We start from the raw sequence: 16,285 nt of genomic DNA on the forward strand, positions 1-16,285 counted from the left end.
TATGTTGCCAGGGGACTCTAGATAAAGGTTTGTTGAATGAAGAAATGAAACCACAATGCCCACTCCCCTGTGCAGTCAGTCATTCTCGGCTCCACGACCTTCCCAAAGCAGCCGGCTCCTACCTTCCACACTGCCCTTCATACCCTGAGTCTGCTCGGCCACTGTCTGTGGAGTATTTTGGCACTGTCAGTGCCCAACACTGTCAGAGGCACATGGGGACGAATGATGCCTGGTCCCTACTCTCAGAGCTTATGTTCTCACTGGGGGAGACAGATCATCAACAAGAAAATACCAGCTAATAATAAAGGCTCTCCTGAAAATAAAATAGAATGTTATGAAAAAGGGAGCTTAAAGGTCTCACACCTCCTTTCCTATTAAGTCTCTGCTAACTGTGAAAATTTTTTTTTCCTTCAAGAATCTCAGGAGGGTCACTGGTGTTCCCAAGTGGAAGATTAGAGCTCTCTGGTTTGTGAGGACAATGAAACAACATATCTGAAATTAGGACTATTTAGAATGTATAGCTGTTGTTATTATTCCAGAAAAAAATAAAACTATGGCCCAGAAATTTATTTTCCTGAAAGAGTTTTGCATCCTGGCAAATGATCACAACGATAAGAAATCTTATGCACTGAATATAACCCCAGAGCTCTTTTAAATACTGTGAGCATGGGTGAGCTTCATTTAAAAGGGGCACGGACTGTTTCCTACCCTGGCTTTACCTCCAGGGCCTAGATCCCTATTGTTGTTTTATTTCTAATATCGGTGACATCTGCTTAAAAATGCATAACCGCTGACACACAAGATAGCCCTAATTTTGCATTGTAAACTCAATGACAAACAGTGCTGTTTTGCCAGCTGTTCCTGCAAGCCTACTACACCAACTTAAAAGCTTGTATTATTAAGTAGCAGTGAAATCCAACTGGGATATTACCACCTTTAATTGCCCACCGCCAACCTGTTCAACTAGGTAAACCCCAGTTGCTTCTTTCAGCTCTCTTTCTCCAAAGTAGATAATGATTTTTGGAATTCCATTTCACACCAAAAATTTACATGACAAACCATTAGGAGTTGCTCGATTATAATTAAAAGCCATAATTAAGAATTCTTTGGACAGCTACATGCAAAAGAATGAAACTAGACCGTTTTCTCATACCACACACAAAAATAAATTCAAAATGGATTAGTGACCTAAATGTGAGACCTGAAACCATATAACTTCTAGAAGAAACCAGGCAAGTAATCTCTTTGACACCAACCTTAGCAACATTTTCCTAGATATGTCCCCTAGGCAAGGGATACAAAAGCAGAAATAAGCTATTTGGATTACACCAGAATAAAAAGCTTTTGCACAGCAAAGGAAACCATCAACAAAACACTAAGGCAACCTACTGAATGGGAAAAGATATTTGCAAATGGTAAGATGTTAATATCCAATATATATAAAGAACTGATACAACTAAACACTAAAAAAAAGGGCATTCCATAAAAACATTTAAAAATGGGCAGAGTGCCTGAATAGTCATTTTATCAAAGAAGACAGAGATGACCAGCAACACATGCAGAAATGATCAACATCACTCTTCATCAGGGAAATGCAAATCAAAACCACAATGAGATATTACCTTACACCTATCAGAATGGCTAGAATCAGAAAGATAAGAAACAAGTGTTGGCAAGGATGTGGAAGGAAGGGAAGCCTGGTGCACTGTTGGTGGGAATGTATATTAGTACAACCACTGTGGAAGGCTCTATGGAGGTTCCTCAAACTATTAAAAATAGAACTACCATAAGATCTAGTAATTCCACTATTGGGTATTTACCTAAAGAAAATGACAACACTCATTCAAAAAGATACATGCCTCCCTATGTTTATTACAACATTATTTATAATAGCCAAGATATGTAAACAGCCCAAGTGTCCACTGATAGATGAATGGATAAAGAAGAATGGACACACACACACACACACACATATACACACACAGTGGAATAATACTCATTCCTAAACAAGAATGAGATCTTGCCATTTGTGACAACATAGATGGACCTCGAGGGCATTAAGCCAAGTGAAATAAGTCAGAAAGAGAAAGGCAGATACTGTATAATTTCACTCACATGTGGAATCTAAAAAAGCAAACAGCTGAACAAATACCATACCCTTAAATAGAGAGAATAAACTGGTGGTTGCCACAGGGGAGAGGGATGGGTGAAATAGATAAGAGGAGATTAAGTAGTACAAACTTGCAGTTGTAAAAAGTAAGTAAGTCGGGGTGCCTGGGTTAGGTAAGCACCTGCATTTGGCTCAGGTCATGATCCCAGGGTCCTGGGAAGGAGCCCTGCATCGGGCTCCCTGCTCAGCGGGGAGTCACTCGTCCCTCTCTCCCCCTGCCCCCTGCTCATGCTTTCTCTCTCTCCCTCTCTCTAATTAAATCTTAAAAAAAAAAAAAAAAAAAAGTAAGTCACAGAGATGAAAAATACAGCGTAGGGAATAGGGTTAGTAATGTTGTAGAAAAAGAATTGTTAATTTTCTTTTAGCTTCAAAAAAGCCATATTGTGATGACTTTTTTCACAGTGTATCTTTGTTCTACATCAGTACCCGCTCAACCGCTCTTTGGGGTTCCTTGGGCTATAGGCACATCTGTACTTGTAACAGATAAGAAAGGATTGGAAATAAAAACAACAAAGGAGGAAGTGGAGGGAAGAAGAGAAGGAGAAAAAATTTATAGGCCAAGAGAGTACTTGATTTTCTTGTTGTATCTGGCAAGCTAATTCCTACACTGTTTGGAGCAAAGGGCCTATTTATAAGCATGGTACAGTTGGTATGTCTGTGGAGCAGGGAAGATAAACCCATCCCATTGCTTGAGAACTATTCCCTTTATTAATCCCATAAAACGGATGCCTTAGCAGTCAAACAAACTTAAAAAAAAAATACTGTGATCTAATACAATGTAGCCATGTGTCTAAGATGGGAAGGCTCTGATTTTGTGAATTTCAATCGAATTGAGAAAGTGATTTTCAAACTTTGATCAAAATGAAAGTCTTGAGGACTTTGGATGTTATAAGGAATCATATGGTGAGAGATGAAAGCAAGAAAAAGAGCAGGTAAGGGCTGCTTCCCAGACTGTTGCTGTGAGTCTTGCCTTACTGAGTGGTGGGTGGCGGGTTTTGCCCAGGAGACGGTAGAGTAGAGCAGGCAAAAGAGAGCGCCACAATAAGTGAACCATTGTGAATTCTTTCTTCTCCCAAGAGCAGTGACTTTTAAAAAAATATTGCCTGTGGCTTTTTATTGAAGTCTTTTAAAATACAGACTTAATGACATTTCACCCCTCAATGCTTTAACGTGCATCTTTCAAAATGTGCACATTTCAGGGGCGCCTGGGTGGCTCAGTGGGTTAAAGCCTCTGCCTTCGGCTCAGGTCATGATCTCAGGGTCCTGGGATCGAGCCCCGCATCGGGCTCTCTGCTCAGCAGGGATCCTGCTTCCCTTCCTCTCTCTCTGCCTGCCTCTCTGCCTACTTGTGATCTCTGTCTGTTAAATAAATAAAAAATCTTTTAAAAAAATGTGCACATTCCGTCTTACCCACAATAACATTATCATACCTAAAAAAATGAATAATAATTCGTGAATATAACAAATACTCTGATCATATTCAAATTTCCCCAGTTGATCCTCAAATGACTTTTACTGATCCTTTATCCAAACCTGGATCTGCTTATATTCATTGCATTGGTTTATTTTATTTCTTAAGGCTCTAATAATCCAAAGCAGGGAGACTCAGTTCAATTCATTTCTATAATTGGTGTCCAGCCCAAAGTAGGCTCTGAACAGAGGACAACGTCATAGTTAGAAGTATGGGTTCACAGCCTGGCTCCACCACGTCCTATCTGTTCCTTGGCGAGTCACCTAACCTCTGTCTGTGCCTCAGTTCCTCATCTGCAAAATGGGCATAAGGCTAGTCCCTACCCCAGAGAGCTGCTGTAAGGATAAATGAATTAACATATGTAAATGTTTATAACAGTGCCCCACATGTGCCTGAGTGTTAATTCTTAGTATTTGCTGATGAATACTTGTCAACCTTAATTATGTACTCACTGTGTGCCAGACATTTTAGGCATCAGCCAAATCTCTGCTCTCACGGGAGTTTACATTCTAGTTGGGGTCAGGCAGTCATTTGGAAAAAAAAAAAAAAGATTTGCAAAGTAAATATATAGTATGTTAGTTGGTGAGAGAAACGGGGAAGGAACCTAGGGATGTTGGATGGTCTCCCTTGTAAGATGAAACTTGAGCAGAAATCTGAGGGTATGTCTTTGGCTATTTGGAGGAAGAGCATTTCAGGTAGAGGAAACACAAAACGTAAAGACCCTATCTTAGAAGTACAAGTGATGCGGAAATGTTGGGGTTTGGAGCAAATGGTCAAGAGAGAATTCTCGAGATGTCTTTGGGGCAAAGAGGTGGTTTTATTAAAAGCTAGGGATAGCACCCGTGGGCAGAAAGAGCTGCGCTGGGATTGTGAGGGGTGGCCCATTATATATTTTCAAGTTGGGAGGGGGTTAGAGGTAGCATAAGTCTTAAAGGAATTTTGGAAGCAAGGTTTCCAGAACCTTGAGGGGCTAGTTGTTGTTAGGAAAAGGTCATTTATTACTGTCTAGTAAAACTTCAGTCATGACCCTTCGGATGTATATCAGTATATGCTTGGAAGATGATTGCTAACATGGATCTTGGGTGGTAAAGATAAAGGAAGTTTCCAAAGGAAGGTTTACATGTTAAAGGAGGTTTACAGGATCCTGGAGGTCAGAATAATGTTAAGCTAAGATTGCCTTTTGCCCTTAGCAAAGTGTCCTAGAGGAAGGTCACTCTTTCTGTCTCAAGGACTTGTCAATGGGTTGTAGGCAGTAAGAAATTTTAATTTTTCTGGAGGGGACTACGCAGGGGAAGGGAATTAGGAAAAGTGGGAAGAGGCCAGATGTTGTAGACCATTGTGAGGACTTCTGAAAGCTCTCTGAGTGAGGTGGGAAGCCACTGGGGTCTTTTCCTGCTATGAGGTAGAAGGGGAAGGGCAGTAGTGGGGGCACCATTTAGGAACTTGTGTGGGCCATGTTGATGAGATCCTAGCTCATCCTCACAATGCCTGGGGGGAGGAATTATCATCCCTGTTTCATAGATAAGGAAATAGAAGGTGGGAGATGATTCTAATTTAAAACAAAGTGACAGCAGAACTGGGATTCAAACGCAGGTGTATTTGACCTCAAAGTTTTGGCTTTCCTTACCACTATTAAAAAACAAACAAACAAACAAACAACTTGAGCTCCCTTCCTGTGTTTATCACAGAGAAATTTAAGACCAAAAAAAAAAAAAAAAGCAAAACAGCAGGATAAACTCCTGATTTGGTTCACAGATGGCCCTAACTATCCCCAGAATTATCCTCAGCTATGTCCTTCCAAACTTTCCCAGAGAAACTTCTCAATCAATGCACCTGATTAAGGTGACCTTTTTCACTTTCTGATTTGTTGCAACAATGTTAATGTAGCAATTATGAAGCCACATTAGAATTATTTATAATACACTAGGATACTTGAACATATGCAATACTGTTTTACTGTAACTGGTTAGTATTCAATTGGTTTACACATACATTTTAAAGAGGTTTATACCTTACAGTGTACAAAAGCTATAGCTAATGGGACAGAAGATTAAGCATGGTATTTGGGGCTATTTCTAGCAAAAACAGGCATCAAAAATGGGCCCTTAGTACTGTATCTTCTAAGAATATTTTTTCTATGGGAAGATTCAATTAGCTACATATTTATGACTCATGGCATCTTCTCCAGAAACTTGTTACTAATTATAATTGTGAAGACTCCCGAAATTTTATTATATGGTATCCCATGGTTCAGTGACATTTCAAAGGTGGCATTCCAAATTTCTCATGCCTTGCTCCATCGCTTATCAGGAAATACTGACTTCTGGGCACACAGGAGACCCATCATTCCCCAGCCACCAACTCATGAGGGTAATTTGTAGCAAAGGGAGGGAAGCCAGAGAATTAGCAATTGGCCCATGTGCCATAAAAACTGGACAGAATGTCACCTTTGGCACACACTCCTGCTGTCCTCTGATGACTGTGTCACTGTGGCATACAGTAATGAGAACACACACACAAACATGCCCTTCATCACTGGTAAGTGATTTCCTCAAATATTTTAATTTTAATGGTTCTGTGTGCTGCGTGGTAGACACATGAATCTCTGTGCTAGAGGAAGCTCAGAGTCTATACTCAGAGTGCCATCAGAGAGGTTTAGAAAAATGCTCTGGTAGGGTTGGGGGTGTGGTATATGCCGAATGCCTGGGCTTTGTTATAACCAATCAGTACATCATCTTTCCAATCTGTTTCGAGTACAGTTGTCTCTGACCTCTGTGTCCTAGTCTGCCAGCTCACATAGTGTGTTCTCACAAGAATTCTTCGAGACTTTAAGGACCTGCACTGACTGCTCGTTATTTCACTATTTATCACTTTCGCCTGATTGTCCTTTTCCTCCTTAGCTAGGTTAGGTTGAGGGCTTGTGACAGAAATTTTTACGAAAGAAATTGTTTCTTGAATGGACTCAAAAATGTAGAAGGAAATCCATGTAACCAACATCTGGCTTGAAGAGTTACCATAATTTTACAATACTTCTTTTGTCTCTTCCCTCCACATTTTTTGGTGCAGTCTTTTGAAGCAAATCCCAGACATCATATCATTTTACCCATAAGCACTTCAGATAAGGACTTAAAAAAAACATAACTATTATCACATCTAACACATTTAACAATGCATTAATACTATAGAATTCCCAGGCTCTGTTCCGTTTCCCCCAATTGTCTTAAAGTTGTTGTTCTAATGTTTGAATTAGGATGTAGACAAGATCCACACAGGGCATTTGCATCTAATTTTATCTATGACATTTCCCCCTCATTTAAAAAAATGCCACTTACTGGCTGAAGAAACCAGGTCACTGGTCAGATAGGTTTCTCTTCACTGTTTGAATTTGGCTGATCACAATCTCATGGTGTCATTTTATGTTTTCCTCTGTCCCTAGTATTTCTTGTAAACTGGTGGTTTTATCTAGAAACTTGACCAGATTCAGGTAACATCTTTTGGGGAGAAATAGGTCAGAGGTGGTGCTCTGTACTTCCCCTTATCGGATATCAGGAGGCCATTTCTTTTTCTTCTCTAAAGATGTTAAGATTGATCAGTGGGTCTGAGTATTACTAGCTCAATCTATGCTTTATAAAATTCCCCTAGTAGTATTAGGGACCACTGAGGTTTGCCTAAATACATTATTTCTTTAGGGATTGCAAAGCAGTGTTTTTATAATTCCACCCTTCCTCCTGCATTTATTGGCTTCTACGAAGAACTGTCGCTCACTGGCTCTTCGGTGCATCTGAAAAATAGATTTTTCAGGAAAAGCAGGATAAATGCTTGATTCTTTTCCTTTATCTACTTTCAAATTAATGTATCAATTTGTCAAGTAGGTTTCCTCGCAAGAAGGGGAAACATTAAGAACCCACGGGTTTTTATATATTTGAAGTGTTTCAATCCATTACGGTCATTATGTTTTGGCCAGTAAGCTCCTGAATACTGCTTTGTCATTGCAAGATACTTACCGGAAGTTAGTCATTTCCCTCACGAACAACCCTGTGAAGGTAGGTATTATTATCCAGCTTTGCAAATGAGAAATCTAGATCATGTGGCTTGAACCACGATATGAAGTCTATTGTTCTTTCCATTAAATATAATAATGGTTGAAAGAATCAGAGCATTCAAGGTGACTGGATTCTTCTTTTTTTTTTTTTTCCTGGTTTTAGGATTAAACAGCAGAGGTCTTTAACCAGTGGGAATAGGATATTAAGCAATATACACTTTAGAAGACATTACTTGGGGCAAACACTGTTGAGAATAATGTTATGCTGATAATACCGTAACTTAGTAAATAGCCCGTCTCAAATTCATTTGTGAAGCATTTCAATTTTGATTACTCTGTGTGGGATCTACTGCTCAGATGTAGGTCATTTTATGGTCTGCCCATGTCTGGGGAGCTGGTATGACACGCTGCCTAGTGTTTTTAATTCAGAAGTTCTTCGAAAAGAAACCTTAGCCTCTTATGTTTAAACCCTCGTTTTAATAGCATAAGCTATTTCCTTCTTAGATAGCTTTGTGGGCATAGTAATAAAATAAATACCACAGAATCACTGATGAGATGAAAATTGAGCTCCCTGCTTCTGTGCGGCCATGTAGGTAAAACAGTAATTGGCTCTGATAATAACTTTTGTTCTTACAAGCCAAAGTCTAAATGAGAGTCACATTTGATATATCTGCTTGTAATTACTATCAAAAGGAGAGAATTCCAAGTTTGGATGGTTTAGTGACTCAAGATAGATTAAATAAATGGCTGCCTTTTCTTGATCAATTCAAGAAAATTTTCTGAAATTATCTTTAATATTTGTCTTGCTGTTGATAAAAATTACCTTCTGGGGCTCACTCTTCTGCTTAATGGAATGATTAATTTCATTTTTCTTTTTTAAACTGACAACTGTTTTTCTTGAAAAGATCTTATTACTGGGTCTGATAATGCAGCTTAGGCTTTCAAGTATTTTCCTATATAGTTCTATAGGTGGTCTGCGAGACAAATTAAGATTAGGAGTGTAGTTGGTAGTGATTTACACCAAAGCTGTTTGATACATTAATATTATCCAAGGGTAGTCTCTTTATATGTTTTTAAAAGGGAAATTTAATCATGTGGTATTATTATTTTGGTATACACATGTTTTGGTGCCAAAATAGTAAATATTAGAACATTAATCATTTTAAAGGACCTCTCCCATTGCTTTTAGAAGCCAACTAATACATAATTGAAATTACAACCTGTCATTCCTTTGGGATTTCTATTTACGTTTGGATTCCCGTCCATAAAGTTCTATGCCCAGTGCCACAGAAATGTAACAATGAGCAGAGAACTGGATTTTGATGCCACTTTTAACAATGATTCTGTACTTGATAATTTCCTCCCTACACCCGTACCATAGCCACACGAAGTTGATGGAGCATAATAAAACTAAGAAAACTGCTATGGTCCACCGAGCCAATGATCCCAGAATTAAAAAGTTTTAACAAAGCTTAGACATGATAGATGAAGCTATTACCATCAGTTGTATCCAGGGCTCACATTTAAAAAGCACTCTAATTACAGAAACCACACCCAGTCAATATAATACATATTAGCAATTTCCTAATCCTTGGTGAGGTGGAAATTATTCTGAAAGTTTAATTAAGAAGGAAGAAATTATGTTCAGGTATTAATTTCCATAAAAGAGGCACTCAGTTTCCACGCAAAAGCCCCAGAGTGGTGCTGTGAGTGTGGGTTCCCGGCAGAAGGAAAGCCATTTATAATTAGATACGATGTTGCTTTTGCAACCCCAAGTACCTCCAGGAGAAGGAAACAGATATGCTTTCTTTGCAACCTATCCTGCACGGGTTAAATAAAGTGGACAGCTGAGCGCTGTTATTTAGAGATTCGGCTTAAAAACTGTTATTAAAACACACACACACACACACACACACACACACACAGAGGTTTGGGCCTGTGTTAGGAAATAAATTATCTGGACAGCACACATCCCACAGGTATCTTTGTAGGTTCCCCCTTCACTTTGACCTTAGGCACAGCCCCGTTTATGAACGCTTATCATCAAAGAAATAGCTGGATCATGAACTAATCTTGCCAGTGTCTATGACCATCTTAACTGTTGCACCACATCACCCCCAGAACTAAGACACTCAATTGAAAGGAAAAAAAAAAATTTAATTGCTCACAACACCTCCTTTCTAAAAAGTCACAAAGGCCTTGTATTTTAGGATTCCATTTATATGAAATGCCCAGAATATGCACATCTGAGAGATAGAAAGTAGACTAGCAGTTGCCAGGGGGTGGAAGGAGGAGCAAACGGGGAGTGATTGTTAATGGGTGTGAGGTTTCTTTTGGGGGTGATGAAAATGTTCTTTTTTAAGATTTTATTTATTTGACAGAGAGAGACACAGCGAGAGAGGGTAACACAAGCAGGGGGAGTAGGAGAGGGAGAAGCAGGCTTCTCGCTGAGCAGGGAACCGAATGCAGGGCTCCATCCCAGGACCCCGGGATCATGACCTCAGCTGAAGGCAGACGCTTAATGACTGAGCCACCCAGACACCCCAATGAAAATGTTCTGAAATTAGGGATGATGGTTGCACAACTTTGTGAATATGCTAAAAACCACTGACTTACATACTTTTAAAGATGTGAATTTTATGGAATGTGAATTATATCACAATAAAAAGTCACAAGACCTCAGAAATGGTTGTAATGTCATATTCCTTAAGTGTCAACTTACCTTTTAGCCTGAAATCATAGAATGCCAAAGCCGTGGAGGGTGTGTGTGTGTGTGTGTGTGTGTGTATGGTGGGGGGGCGGGGGGGGGTGGGTTGGGGTGGAAGGGGTGGAGTTTAGAGGGTGGGGGTGAGGTGAGTAGTTCTTCAAGAGACCCTCAACTCTAATTGCTGTGTTTGGCAAGTAAAGAAACTTACTTTCTTTTTTTTTTTTTTTTTAAGATTTTTTTATTTAATTTGACAGACAGAGATCACAGGTAGGCAGAGAGGCAGGCAGAGAGAGAGGAAGGGAAGCAGGCTTGCTGCTGAGCAGAGAGCCCGATGTGGGACTCGATCCCAGGACCCTGGGATCATGACCTGAGCTAAAGGCAGAGGCTTTAACCCACTGAGCCACCCAGGCGCCCCAAGAAACTTACTTTCAAAGAAGGAAAGTGACTTACCCAAGGTAACATGCGGGCAAGTCCAGGGGAGGGCACGTTTGGAACCCAGCTAGGTCTCTCCCCCTTTCCACCACCACTGTGCTGTCTTCTCTGGTGGTTTACAGTTAGGTATCTCTGCAGTAACTAATTTGAATTCTTTAAAATGAGAAACACGTGGTTCAAATGAAATGCTTTTACACTTTTTTCTAATGACAGCACACATTTTTCCTAGAGACAGCAAAATCTCTGTGAAGGAATAAATAAACATGTTGTGGTGAATTCACCACGTCCAAAGTGGAGATTCACCTGTAAATGTCCCTCGAGGAAAATGGCCACATTAACAGACCAAGGGAGCCCTCTACCTGTGTGTTTGTAGTATAGATTTCATCGGCAAAATCCTTGACCTGGAAAGCTAAAAATAAATCGAGATCAGGTATTCTGGTCCTTTGTCTACCTTGGTTGGCTTCTGGTATTATTTGGGAGGAAATGAGTGGTGTCCAAGGATATATTTTTATGAGCGATAGGATACGTGGAGGAAAATCTACACAAAGTTCTTTTTCTATGAATAAAAGAGACCAATTATCAGCCTAAATAAAACCAAATATATACATATGTACATATATATAATTTTTGCCATGAGAACATATTATTATATTATACAATTATTTTCAAAGAACTTCACACTCCTTTGAGGATATAAAATGTTAGTAAGCATTTTTGTTCATTCAGCATGAAAGTTTCATTGTTTCTTTGTTTCAGCGAAAGATAGGGTTGAATGTAAAAATCATGCAGGATCCCGAGAACATCCACCACAGAACTGCTGTAAATGCGAACTATGGGATCAGTTTGCCATATATTAATCAGAGAAAAGCATGTGTAAGTAATGACTTGTTTTAATGAGCTCTTAATTTTTTTTTTAAGAATCAAAAGCCATATATTTTATAAGCTACAATGTAGATTTTAAGTAAAGATTTTGATCCTTAGGATTTTGGGGAGATGAAACGGAGTGGCTTTCATTCTGTTTATAATTACAAATGATTAAAAACATGTTAACCTATTTTTTAAAAGATCTATTTGTAGCTCGTTTAAATTTCTGTTTTATCTGATGTTCCTAAGTAATCCGGTATCAAAATTTTAACAAGGATGAAATAATTCAACAAGAAAAAGAATGAAGGAGAAATTTTAAATATTTTATTTCTTAGATAGTGGGGTTACTGCTAGAAAAAGCAAAAGAAAACAGCAGCACGGTAATCGGCTTCAATGCATATGACCATCTGGTACACAAAATTTAAGAATATTATTCTAAACCTGAAGAAAGCATAGAATCATTCTTTATGTCAGCAAAATGATGGGAGGGAAGAACGATCAAATGGAGACTGGCATTAAGTGATCTCAGAGTCCGTGCCTGTATTTGCCAGTGACTGGCTGCTAAGTGTCCGAAAGCAAGGAATGTACCGTTCTGTGGGGTTTTCTTAGGAGATTTAACAGGAGTACTTCATTTTAATTGAGAAATTACTTGCCTTGCGATTATTTCTAATACTGAAAACAACCACTGAGGTGACACCTATACGTTGGTAAATACATTTTTAACCTCCGGCTTCTCTCAAAAGCTCTTAAATATATGGTTTGGGGAGATCAAAACTAAAAAAACAAGATGAATTTTAGAATTAAATTGCAAAACTCTTTCTAACCAGAATAGTCTCTTGGATTAATCTTCTAAATTTCCCACACAGACATTTTCATCTGCCTACTTCATTCGTGTAACCCTGAAATATATATTTTACTTTCTTTCTATGTGCTTTATGTTATTCTAACAGGTTTGGCTTAAGTGCACTTTATCATAGAAATACTTCTATAGCCTAAGAAATAACCAGAAAGTTAGATATTTTTATTCCTGCTGAAACTTTATTTAAAATGTCACTATGAATAATGTGAAAGGGTTTTTATCTGCTTCCCATGAGCCCAAAGCCCTTGAAATAAAAATATTATTTCTCTGGCTGCACAGACAGAAGCAGATTTCTCTTTTGTTGTCGTTGGTTTCCCGCTTCAATCTAGAATTAATATTGGCTTAGCTGGTGGAGTGCTGGGGCTTTGTAGCCCGAGGTAACTGCTGCATTCTCCGCAAACTTTTCCTGATGAGTATCAAAGCTTAAAAAGGCACGCCTCTAGATTTAGAGAGGATTATGCTTGGCTTTAATGAGTGAGAGTGAAGATTCAGACATAAATAGGAATTTGAATTTATATCCAAAATCTGGGACGGAACCTTAGTCATTTGTTATATTCTTTTTTCTAATTCCCAAGAGGATGAGTGCTTTGGTTATTGTGCTCATGTACTTCAAACACAGAGGGTTTAGAAAAGCACTTGGCCTTGCATGATACATAGATAATATACACCCATTTTTTGTATTAAAGATCCTTTTTCCCATTAAACTTGACTCCATGAAAATCTACACCAGAGCGCTTGAAAATGTATGGACATTAGGTACATTTCGCTCAAGCTATTAGCATTTCAATCAAAAGAGTTGACCCCATCAGTTCATCATATACATACGACGGGAGTCACTGAAAGTCAGTATTTTTCATTTTGGATTTATACAATGGAATCACTGTGCCAAAAGTCCCGTTCGAGAAATATTTGGGTGTTGGTTTTAAACAATCACGTAGAGATTTTGGAAACAGATACAGTTGTGATTTACTACTTATAAAAATGTTTCTGAAATCACTTCCCCGAACTGAAGCAATGTGTCTAGCGCTGTGATGTATGGTTAATTAGAAAAGCAGCATCAAGGCTAATCGCTTTTTAGAACTACTCTAAACACTCAAAGGGGATTATGATTTGGCTGCCGAGGGCCATGTGTTTCCTTCCTTCTTATGAAACTTGAACAGCTTGTCAAACGCCTGTAAATAATCTTCGACATTTTTGACAGAGCAAATTTGAATATGTAGCTGATTTCCATGGTTAGTTCCTAGAAACTGATATTTTCTCCATTTTATGAGGAGGTATGTTCTTCCTAATCATAAGGGGTCGGTTTAGAGGTTTTACAATGTTGAAAGCACATATACCCCAGACACACACACACACACACACACACACCCATATGCCTTCAGAATTGTATATCCTGTAACTATATGTAAAATTAATTTACAAAAAAGTACTAAAAGTGAAACTCACTGCTGATTTTTTCCAATATCTTAAGTCTGAAAAATTATACAACAACGACAACAACAACAACTACTCTCTAACAGGTTTTAGAGTAGAGCCTCACAAGTACGGGGACACAAGAAGAAATCTCTGATACATCAGCTTCACACTTTCTCACTGCTGTCTAGTTCCAGTTAGACTTTCTGATGCAACGCATTCGAAGATCTACAGAAAATTTGACTTTGATTTATTTCGTTTAAATAAAAAGGGTTTCTTACGAGGCTTGAAACATGTATCTGTTAGCATGAATTTTAAAAGAACAATTATGAATGCATAACAAAATAGCCAAACAAAACATTGCTTTGAATCGCTGCACAAATAACTCTGATTATAACTGTTATGACCTAGAAAAGAATCATAAAACCATTTTTCTTGTTGGCAACCTAGGAGTTGCTGTAGAATTATACCAGTCCTTTGGTCCCACTTTCCAAATAAATAAATATATAATGCAATGTAAACTTAGAATCTTTTATTTATTCATGAGGTTGAATTTAATACTATTATGATTTCTCGATTTTATGAGTCATACGTTATGTGGTGTTTTTCACTAACTTAGTTGGGTAGCAACCACACTTCACAAATCATAGTTTCATTCTTTACTGTTTCACTTGGGGTGTACACAGTCATCTCTCTGGTGAAAGTACATTCGTTTCTGGAATGATAAAGTAATGAAAAGTAAGGCAATTGTGTTCGTGTCAAATGATTAGAAGCAGCCCCAGAAGAAAGGGGGAGGGGCGGGGCGGGGGGGCGGGGAGAAAGAGGACGATTTCAAAACATGATTGTGTTTTAAGCCCCATGCATATGGCCACAATTACAGTCACAACGTAATTTGGCGATGGGAGCAGAATTAGATTTAAACAAATTGATGTTACACTGCAGTAATTCAGAATGAGCTTGTTGCATTTATAAACCATAACAAGAAGCAGAGTGAATTAATAAACCCTTCTTGTCACTAAAAATAAAAAAGGGAATAATTGCTTAGATGGAGTTAACAGATGACTATAGTCAGCATCCTTTCAGCCTAGATATGGGAAAGTGAAGGTCACCCCCATCTCGGATGACAAAGAGGGAACATTTTGTTGGTAAACAAATTAATCTTTTGAAAGGTCGCCATTTGTTTTAAGTTTTTCTCCCGTTCTTGTCATCTGGAATCAGAGATTGACTGTCATTTCACTAGGCAGGGGTGCAGTCGAAGCAGACAAAGCTGGTTCTGTACGTATCAGCATTCCTTGACAAAACTCGGTGCCTGATTGCGATGCCATGGGCTGCTGGTTTACAGCTGTCTCCGGACAAGAACGGAGGCCCACCCCTGAATTCCAATAAGATGGGCCTGCCTATTCTGCCTGCTGCAAGTTGGCCCTCTGCCCACAAGTAAAATGTATTGTAGTTCAAGCCAGCAATTATCTCTTTTACTTCCTTCTGTGCTGCTTCTGTTCCTTTTTTCCAAAAACAGATGTGGGTATTCGCTCAAGTTCCGCATCTCCTCTTTCTCACACCTGCCGGGTCAGAATTTTGACAGAGGGAGAGTCTGAGGGAGCCAGCAGACACCAGTCAGATGGAATTTCTTGGAGAGCAGTTGAAAAAGAAAATGTGGGTTTTCCAGGAAACATGGAGTCAGCATCTTGGTCCCCCTCCCTTTTCCCAAGAGCATTTGGTAAATTAAATTAGTGCAACAAAAGGAAAATTGCTTTAAAGACATTCAGAAATGCCATATTTATGACACACAGTCATTACCCAAGCACGGTGACGGCATGCACAGACAGCATCCCCACTTCTGTCGCGAAAGAGAGCTCTCTCGTCGGGTCGCTTGGAAAGAGTTTTCCAGAAATCAAGGACTTCTCGTGCTCCTCCTGATTCCTCAGATGTACACCACTGATACGGCAGTGGTGGTGCCCGTGGACAGGGTGGCGTATCGCCTTTCTAGGTGGCTGCTCTTTAGAACGTCAGTTCTGCCTGGGTTTTGAGTCCTGGAAAAGCTGGAGAAAGTGATGAGAGGATTGTCATTGGCTGCCGTCGGGCCCTCTCACAAAAGCCCAGTAGGACTCTGGGAGCCGGAAGAGGCTATTAGAGGCAATGCCCTCATCTGATAACAGATGCAAAACAATCCTGTGATAGGGAGTTTCAGGACTTCTTGAGAATGTGTTGCCTGAGTTTCTGTGTTGGGATGCTGCATGCCTTCCCAGACCCTCCAACCCTATGCTGAACTCCCAGCACTCGCTGGCTCTCAGCGTAGTGATTCTGGGTCAGACTAGACAGCACGGTGT

The 16,285-nt window shown here is 39.3% G+C and overlaps 1 protein-coding gene across 1 annotated transcript in view; it reads left to right on the forward strand.

The window, feature by feature from the left end:
• LOC308346609 (IQ domain-containing protein H-like) overlaps positions 1–14,115 on the forward strand; it is a gene marked incomplete at both ends in the record, with an annotated part of 33,223 nt that extends 19,108 nt beyond the window's left edge. The window contains 2 exons of the mRNA XM_080809672.1: positions 11,579–11,695; positions 14,017–14,115. Of these exons, the coding sequence (XP_080665798.1) occupies positions 11,579–11,695; positions 14,017–14,115 (216 nt within the window). The remainder of the gene's footprint in view (positions 1–11,578; positions 11,696–14,016) is intronic.
• Positions 14,116–16,285: the final 2,170 nt, after the last annotated feature.

This window comes from Martes martes (assembly GCF_963455335.1).
Source record: "Martes martes genome assembly, chromosome: 7".
Lineage (NCBI taxonomy): Eukaryota > Metazoa > Chordata > Mammalia > Carnivora > Mustelidae > Martes > Martes martes.